Source organism: Littorina saxatilis, linkage group LG6, assembly GCF_037325665.1.
Source record: "Littorina saxatilis isolate snail1 linkage group LG6, US_GU_Lsax_2.0, whole genome shotgun sequence".
In the NCBI taxonomy this organism is placed as follows: domain Eukaryota; kingdom Metazoa; phylum Mollusca; class Gastropoda; order Littorinimorpha; family Littorinidae; genus Littorina; species Littorina saxatilis.
Window position 1 is genome coordinate 5724575 of NC_090250.1, and position 10000 is coordinate 5734574.

General features: G+C 41.3%; 1 protein-coding gene across 1 annotated transcript in view; it reads right to left on the reverse strand.

Annotated features, from left to right (window-relative positions):
* Nucleotides 1-10000, reverse strand: part of LOC138969604 (uncharacterized) — a gene marked incomplete at its 5' end in the record, with an annotated part of 53845 nt that overhangs the window by 15658 nt on the left and 28187 nt on the right. Inside the window, 5 exon segments of the mRNA XM_070342461.1 lie at nt 3629-3776; nt 5410-5583; nt 6822-7022; nt 8755-8996; nt 9495-9619. Coding sequence (XP_070198562.1) covers nt 3629-3776; nt 5410-5583; nt 6822-7022; nt 8755-8996; nt 9495-9619 — 890 coding nt within the window.

A 10000-nucleotide genomic window follows, 5' to 3' on the forward strand; every position in this document is an offset into this window, starting at 1 on the left:
CACACACACACGCTCTATTCTCTCTCTCTCTCTCTCTCTCTCTCTCTCTCTCTCTCTCTCTCTCTCTCTCTCTCTCTCTCTCTCTCTCTCTCTTTCTGCCCCCCCCCCCTCTCTCTCTCTCAAACGAATGGTTCAAAACTCACAGAATAAAAATCACTGACTATGTGACCATCAATGCTGACACAGTACTACAAAATCAGCAAGCCAAACACAAACAAACAGCATCTAAACAAATAATGTTGGAACACATATTTTGCTTCTCAATTCTAAAACAGAAACAACGACAAAATATGCGTTTTTTGGGGGGGTCTAAATCAGAAACAACAAGGAATCAGCGTTTGTTTTTTCTCATTAAAAAGAGAGACATCTGTCACCATGCCAACAAGTGATGAACTAACGCTACATAGCTGAAACTAACCAAGCCAAACAAACTTAAGGTAGGAAGACGTGCGCCAGGAACAGTGATAAAAGATGTGGAAGGCCAACACCTAGTTACCTGCCCCTTCTTTCTCAGGCAAAGACGCACTGTCGCTCTCATCCCAAGGGTCAAAGTTCTCTTTCTTTTTATCATCGCCTTTAGAGACACAACCCACCAGAAATACAGGTACAAAAATATATTGTCAAAAGTGTAAAAACAGTCAACCCCAAAACTTCATGTAATACGTCAACTCTGTTAATACAATGTAGCCGCGCATGGAATTTAAAAAAAAATCAGCCCACCCAAAACGATACAGGGAAAATTATATTGTCAACAGTGTAAAAACAGCTCACTCAAAAAAAAATGTATGTGATACAATTTGGTGAATAGCCAAGCATGGAAAACTGAAATAAATACATTATCAATCTTGCAGAAAATTAGCCCACCACAAATACAAGTAAAATCATTCAGGCAAAGGCTTTGAATAAAGAATTCATACATTGATAAACTCTGCTAAATTCACTAATTTTTTGCAGATTCAGGGTTTTTGGTTGAAGCATTATTATATAAGAGATCACTCTTTGCAGATGAAGTATCTTTTTTCATGCTTAGCAAATCAAGATTAGTTTGTCCAAATCATTTGATACGCACATGTATAAATAGCTGTCCATGACTGCACAGCACCATCACAGTTTGTGATGATCATTAATGGTCATGCCGCTCCTCCTCCCCCCCCCCCCCCCCCCCCCCTATCATTAACTTTATCTATTACTAGGCAGCATCTAATTACGCTTGTGCTGAGTGCAATGTTAATGTCAATAAAACACAGAATAGCAAATAGCAGAAAGAAAGAACAAAAGAAAGAAAGACAGAAGAAAAGAAGAAAGAACAAGTCGCGTAAGGCGAAAACACAACATTTAGTCAAGTAGCTGTCGAACACAAAGAATGAAACTGAACGCAATGCCATTTTTCAGCAAGACCGTATACTCACTCGTAGCATCGTCAGTCCACCGCTCATGGCAAAGGCAGTGAAATTGACAAGAAGAGCGGGGTAGTAGTTGCGCTAAGAAGGATAGCACGCTTTTCTGTACCTCTCTTTGTTTTAACTTTCTGAGCGTGTTTTTAATCCAAACATATCATATCTATATGTTTTTGGAATCAGGAACCGACAAGGAATAAGATGAAAGTGTTTTTAAATTGATTTCGACAATTTAATTTTGATAATAATTTTTATATATTTAATTTTCAGAGCTTGTTTTTAATCCAAATATAACATATTTATATGTTTTTGGAATCAGAAAATGATGGAGAATAAGATGAACGTAAATTTGGATCATTTTATACATTTTTATTTTTTTTTACAATTTTCAGATTTTTAATGACCAAAGTCATTAATTAATTTTTAAGCCACCAAGCTGAAATGCAATACCAAAGTCCGGGCTTCGTCGAAGATTGCTTGACCAAAATTTCAATCAATTTGGTTGAAAAATGAGAGCGTGACAGTGCCGCCTCAACTTTCACGAAAAGCCGGATATGACGTCATCGAAGACATTTATCAAAAAAATGAAGAAAACGTTCGGGGATTTCATACCCAGGAACTCTCATGTCAAATTTCATAAAGATCGGTCCAGTAGTTTAGTCTGAATCGCTCTACACACACACACACACACACACACACAGACACACACACATACACCACGACCCTCGTCTCGATTCCCCCCTCGATGTTAAAACATTTAGTCATAACTTGACTAAATGTAAAAAGAAAGAAAGAAAGAAATAAAGATAATAGACACCATAACGCAAAAGATGTACGTATCACTGACTGCACATACAAGAAAGATACCTTCCTTCCGATGATTGCACATCACAATAGATCCCATCAGGCTTTTACATGATACAGAGAAACCCCCTTCCCCTTTCAATCCCTTACTTTTCGGCTTTTCTGTTCATAACCTGTGTAAACATACCTCCATTTTAAGACTCCCTTCTTTTTGAGACCTGTGTTTGTCATGATACAGTGGAACCCCCTTTTTGAGACCCCCATTCTTAAGACGTTCCCCTATCAATCCCTTAGTTTTTCAGGTTTTCTGTTCATAACCTGTGTACATTTACCGCCACCTTTTTAAGACCTGATTTGTTCAGATTCGTGGAGGTCTAAAGGGGGGGGGGGGGGGGGGGGGTTTCCACCGTACGTGTACTTGTTGGCAAATACTCATGTTCCATGTAAAAGCATGGAGAGATCTACAGTGGTTTATTTACCCAGCCCTTTACATTGGAAGGAAGGTGTCTGAAATAGGTGAAGAGATGAAGTCCAGAAATAACTCTGTCGGGTTTCGTGTGTGTTGTGAAAGAGGGAATACTCTTGCCTTTAGTGAGGCAAATTTTTCCCATGTCCATGTATGGAAACACACCCCTTGCAAGTGACTCATGGCCCATAATGTAGCGTGGGAAATTGAGTTTGCCTCAATTAAAGTCAAGTGACTCATGGCCCATAATGTACAATGTAGCGTGGGAAATTAAGTTTGCCTCAATTAAAGTCAAGTGACTCATGGCCCATAATGTAGCGTGGGAAATTGAGTTTGCCTCAATTAAAGTCAAGTGACTCATGGCCCATAATGTAGCGTGGGAAATTAAGTTTGCCTCAATTAAAGTCAAGTGACTCATGGCCCATAATGCAGCGTGGGAAATTAAGTTTGCCTCAATTAAAGTCAAGAGTATTCACTCTTTCACAACCCATAAAAAGCCGACAGAGTTATTTCCAGAGTCTGTCTATTACAGAGCTCAGCCTAGACCTCCTAAGTGAACCTCAGCACACTTAACACACTTGAGCAGATAACTATAACATTTGCACCATCACTACCACCGTCACAGAGACTCTAAGCACTACGACCTAGGCCAACAAAGGCAATCTCCAGACATAGCCCCGTGAAAGTGCTGTCCCATACTGAAAGAAGAGCCAACATTTTGACATTCCTTTAGTATGACTAAACACTACACAGGGCTAAATCAGGAGATTGACAAAAGTGTATACATTTTTGACATACATATATACCTTACTCAGAATCACATGCTCGTCTCCAAAAACACTGACTATATAGCTTGTCACAAGTATATACTCCTCACAAAAAGCTAAGCCACAGCCCGGCCTACAGTAATTTCCATCAATACTCCTCCTACCACAAAACAACACACACACCCGAGACCCACCTGTGATGGTGTTGATTGCGGGATGCTCCGAGTCCAATTCCGACGATAACAGGTTGGTCTGGACTGCGGGGAAGTATTCCACAAAGTGCGAGTTCTTCTCCAGTGCAGGACCCCAGTCTCGCGTGGGGCGACACAGCACATGCATTCTCTGCACAAATCAAACAATATTTCAATATGTTCCACAATAATGTTTTCTTAATATGTTTATATAGTCTATAATAATATTTTAATTCTATACAGCATTTTAACAAAATATGTTAATCTAAACAAAGAGAGAGAGAGAGAGATAGTGTACTGTGATAGCATAGTGGTTAGCGCTTTGGACTGTCGTACGTGAGACATTGAGAGATAGAGAGAGATAGAGAGAGAGAGAGATAGAGAGATAGAGAGAGAGAGAGAGAGAGAGAGAGAGACAAGAGAGAGACAGACAGACAGAGAGAGACAGAGAGAGACAGAGACAGAGAGACTGACAGACAGACAGACAGAGACAAAGAGAGAATGGCTATATCCAACTGAGACAGAAAGACAGACAGACCAAAGAGTGTATCCCTACGGAAAGAGGGAGCACTTCGGCCTAAAAGTGATGCCAGACCTTCCCGCATTCCAGCCCGCCGTCCCAGCACTGACAGAGTAAAACTTTCTCACTGGCACCTCGGAAGCATTGGCAAGCAAGGCAAAAGCTAACTAATGTGCAGCTTCTAATGGTTATCATTCTCGAGAAAAAAAAATTCCGTTTTTTGTCTTTTCATGGGGATGCAGATTGTACTGTTTGCCTTATTTTATCAATTATTAAATCTATAATTGAAATGTATAAATGAATGTTAGAGGAATACGGTTTATCTTGTATCACACCAAACCAGCGCAATTTCGTTGTGGTTTTGAGCAAGAGGTTAACACTGAGAGACTGAGACGGCAACAAAATGAAACAAGACAAACAAACAGAACTAGACACAGAGATATAGATTGAAAGAGAGAGAGAGAGAGAGAGAGAGAGAGAGAGAGAGAGAGAGAGAGAGAGAGAGAGAGAGAGAGAGAGAGAGAGAGAGAGAGAGAACTGATTTTTATTGCTGTAAAGAATGTGTAGAGAACTGACAAATCCCATTACTTTCAATAGATTCACTAATAATATGTTCATAAAGCAAATGTATGAAGATAAGTCCATGTGTGAGTTTCTGTCTGCATGTATAGTCTTTTTTGCTGTCTGTATCTCTTCAAATACTGCATGAGCGCCTGTAAAATAGTTTTCACATGCCGGAAACAGTAAAACCAGTCTGTTATCTTCACAAAAACAAATATAACAGTCTTTTTGATGGTTATCTTAGCAGCTGAAAACAAAAACAGTCCGTCACTCTTCTATTCCTCCTTGGTCCGGGGCAACGTTTCCTCGGTCAAGCCGTAACGCTATTATACGGGCGGGGCCGGCAGCTGGCTTCACTATCGCGAGTGATGCAAAGAAGGCAGTGCTCCCTCTTTCCGTAAGGATACACTCTTTGGACAGACCACGATCCAATACCTCCCACAGAGAGCCTGGAAGTAGTCTGATCTTGATTATGGGCCACAGCACGATGGGTGAGACGCAGAGGACGACAAAGAGAGAATGGCTATATCCAACTGAGACAGAAAGACAGACAGACCACGATCCAATACCTCCCACAGAGAGCCTGGAAGTAGTCTGATCTTGATGACGGGCCACAGCACGATGGGTGAGACGCAGAGGACGACAAAGAGAGAATGGCTATATCCAACTGAGACAGAAAGACAGACAGACCACGATCCAATACCTCCCACAGAGAGCCTGGAAGTAGTCTGATCTTGATGACGGGCCACAGCACGATGGGTGAGACGCAGAGGACGACAAAGAAAAAGCCCACCACCTCTGACCACCACGGGTACTTGGTGTAGTCGAACTGGCTTCCCAGTGGCAAGTAGCCCACAGCTGATGAGATGATGATGAACTGAAAGAAGATGATATATAGGGGAGGGTAAGCTTACAAATAAAAGTTTGTTCAAATTGGAAAAAAAGGGAAAATTGTTTGTCTGGTCTTTGAGACTTAACAATCCCTTAACTCTTACCAGTTCGCTCCCTTGCCCATCGTAAGCAAGCTTACGATGCCCCCCCTGTAGTTTTCCACTGACCAATTCGCTAATTATAATTTTTTTTTAATTTTTTTTTTTACATTGGATGGGTCGGAGAGTGGATAAACTCATATTTAAGACACACTTTATGACTGAAACAAGCTGGGTTTTTGTTATAAGTTAGTTATAGAAATGCATTATTAGGCACAACAAAAAAAAAGTCTGTTAACGGTAACATAGGCCAAAAAAATAGGGTCGGTAGGTCGGGATTTTTTTTAAATTATTTTTTTTTTCCCCAAAACATATTTTTAAATTATTTTGCCAAAAAACAAAGCCCTTTTATTTTTTTTTTTTTTTTCAAATTTTTTTTTTCCAAATTTTTTTTTTCCAAATTTATTTTTTATTTTTTATTTTTTATTTTTATTTTTTTTTACCAAATGCCAAACAAAAGTCTAGGGTCGCGCGAAAAAATAGGGTCAGTCAGGATACCGTAAACAGAATATTTTTTTTTGGGGGGGGCCTTAGGCATGAAACGTCCAACTTTGAAATTTGGGTGGGGGTATTCAGGTGACAATAACTTTTTTGTTTATCAGCAAAACTCAAAAAAACTTTGCTATGTTATGTAAAATGAATGCCAAAACAGACTAGTTAGCAGCATATCTAAAATAAACTGAACACAAAAAAAATTTCTTCTTTGTGCTTGTCACGTGTTCCAAAAAATGGGCGTACAAATTTTTTAAAAAATCATGTTGTCACCCCCATAACCTGTTTTACCTTTACAGATAGCACAATTCTCTTTGCAAATATGAAAAGCTTATTCATTTTCCTTTCATTTGATATATAACTTTCTATATTTCATTTAGAATATGACCCCAGCTAGTCACTCGGCAAGTAGGCACCAACAGCACTGTAAAATATGCCTTAAAACCCCCGAACTGGTAAGAGTTAAGTTATAAAATATAGAAAGTGATTTTTATACTGATTCTAAATAAAGAAACAATTTACAAAAACAAGAAAATTAATACACACACAAATCATTGGCACATGATCAGCAAAAAATGTAGTCGTTTGACTGGCTCACAAGATTGCTTTTGTGTGTGTACATATCTCAACCTACCAGAATGACAACAGGACTGGCGGAAGACCACATGAAGCGCCACCACAGGCTGACTTTCCGGCTGATCATGTGCTCGATGTCGGCACAGAACTGGTTGAGACCATACACCCAGGCGATGCCCATGCACATGACCAGGCCGCAGATCATCAGCGGGAAGCTGCAGAGGTATTCGTCCATCAGCTGCAGCAGGTACATACCTCCCTGTTGAATACAAGAAACTTGTAGACATATTGTACCAGGCTAAAAAAGAAGATAGATCATCTCAAATAGCACACATGATAAGACAAACAGAATCTCTCTCTGTCTTTCTCTCTCCGCTTCTGACTGTCTGCCATGTTTGTATTTCTGATTGCAACTTTGTTGTGAAGACACCGCCATAAGCCGTATGCTAGTTGTTGTGAAGACACCGCCATAAGCCGTATGCTGGTTGTTGTGAAGACACCGCCATAAGCCGTATGCTAGTTGTTGTGAAGACACCGCCATAAGCCGTATGCTAGTTGTTGTGAAGACACCGCCATAAGCCGTATGCTAGTTGTTGTGAAGACACCGCCATAAGCCGTATGCTAGTTGTTGTGAAGACACCGCCATAAGCCGTATGCTAGTTGTTGTGAAGACACCACCATAAGCCGTATGCTAGTTGTTGTGAAGACACCACCATAAGCCGTATGCTAGTTGTTGTGAAGGCACCACCCTAAGCCGTATGCTAGTTGTTGTGAAGACACCACCATAAGCCGTATGCTAGTTGTTGTGAAGACACCACCATAAGCCGTATGCTAGTTGTTGTGAAGACGCCACCATAAGCCGTATGCTAGTTGTTGTGAAGACACCACCATAAGCCGTATGCTAGTTGTTGTGAAGACACCACCATAAGCCGTATGCTAGTTGTTGTGAAGACACCACCATAAGCTAGTTGTTGTGAAGACACCACCATAAGCCGTATGCTAGTTGTTGTGAAGACACCACCATAAGCCGTATGCTAGTTGTTGTTTTCACTTTATGACCATGTAAATTTCATGAACATGTAAAACATGAATGAAACCTTGTTTAAACCAAATAGCACACCAAATGAACATAAATAAATGAAGTGAACAAGAAGAAGAACACAAATAAATAAATGTAACATTTTGTTTTGTCAATAATAAAACGTTCCAATAACCTACAATCCTTCGTTTTTCAGATCTCCTGTTGACAATGTCTGTAAATTTACCTCCATTTTAAGACTCCCTCACTTTAATGATGTGATTCTCTCAGATCTTTGGTGGTCTTTGGGGGGCCCAGTTAATATGGGCCAGGACGGACACGGATCAACTTTACGTGCAGACTCAGAGACGGTATCCATGTTCCACCCCCGTGTCACTACTGTGGTAATTCTACCATACGTGCAGGTGGCTGATAACACCTATACACGCACACACCTGGGTAGCGCGACTCTGTTGCTGCTAGCTTTCTACTCGGAGGAAGCGGCCTGAATTTCCCTGCAATGGGACAATAAAGTATTGAAAATTGAAAAAAAATATTGAATAGGGGGTTCCACTGTTTACACATCACCAGGACTGCTCTTCACTTGACACCAGGACTGCTCTTCACTTGACACCAGGACTGCTCTTCACTTGACACCAGGACTGCTCTTCACTTGACACCAGGACTGCTCTTCACTTGACACCAGGACTGCTCTTCACTTGACACCAGGACTGCTCTTCACTTGACACCAGGACTGCTCTTCACTTGACACCAGAGGGAAAACGCAAGAGAGGCAGACCCAAGAACACCAGGCGAGGAATGGTGGAAGGAGAACTGAAGACCCTGAACCATACGTGGGGTACCATCCAGAGACTGGCCAGACAGGAGTGGAGGTCCTTTTGTTGCTGCCCTACATGCAAACCGGCATAACAGATAGTAAGTGAGTAAGTGAGTAAGTGCATACACGACTCACCTGAGCAGTGAGCGGCAAGCCGAGGAGAAAGGACCCCACGCACACCACCAGCAACATGTACATTCGCTTCTTCTTCAGCGGGGGGTGCTCGTCGATAATGGCCGTGATGATGGTTTCGATGGAGGAGAAGGTGGTGCCCAGTCCCATGGTAACCAGCATCAGGAAGAACAGGATGGACCATAGCGACGGCACCGGGAACGACATCAATGCTGCTGGGTACACGATGAATGTCATGCCGACATCTGGAATTAACCAAAAGTCATCATTTAGTTGTGACTGGAGACTAAAACATAATCATAAAGGCTGTCCCTAATCGAGTCTAAAGTTGACTTTACAAATACTTCGTGATGACTTTTTACCAAAGCTTCCTGCAGTGAGCTTCGTGATGACTTTTTACCAAAGCTTCTTGCAGTGAGCTTCGTGATGACTTTTTACCAAAGCTTCCTGCAGTGAGCTTCATGAAGTAGACCACCTACTTATTATAAGGCTTATGGGCATGCAGTCACACATGAGTTCCAAATACACAGTAACAAGCACGAGGAAGAACAAAATCGACCACAGCAACAACACCGAGAAGAAAAGCAATGCTGCTGATGAGTTTTAAACTTCCTTGTATCCTCTCATAGATATGCAGCCTGTCCTTAACCGGTTGAAGTCGACTACACGAAGTATGCTTCGATTTAGGACAGTCTTTTAAGGCTGGTGCTAAAATCTCTGGAAAGCAGTAAAACATTTCCGACCTGACTGAATGACGTCTCTGACAGAGGCCCCCAGCTTTTCGCTCAGGACGCCCACCATGGCGAAGACGGCAAAGCCCGACATGATACTCATTAGTGTGTCGCCCACACACACCAACAGGGCATCCCTGCACACACACACAATAAATACATATTTTATTTTTAAATCATTGGTAAGCACAATAAAACTTACAATTTGATGTTGAATAGTGTGTTTAAAAAGACGTTGCTGCATGTTCATTTAATACACCCCAGCACACAGACAGGAAGAAGAAAAGTACCAGATTTGTTCAGATTAGCTACAATGGAACCCCGGCCCACAATTAAGATTTCCTCCTTTTTAAGACCCTCCTTTTTAAGACCCTCCTTTTTAAGACCCTCCTTTTGAAATGGTCTGTTCATGGCCTGTGGAAATTAACCTCCATTTCAACACTCCCTCCCTTTTCAAATGGTCTGTTCATGGCCTGTGGAAATTAACCTCCATTTCAACACTCCCTCCCTTTTCAAAT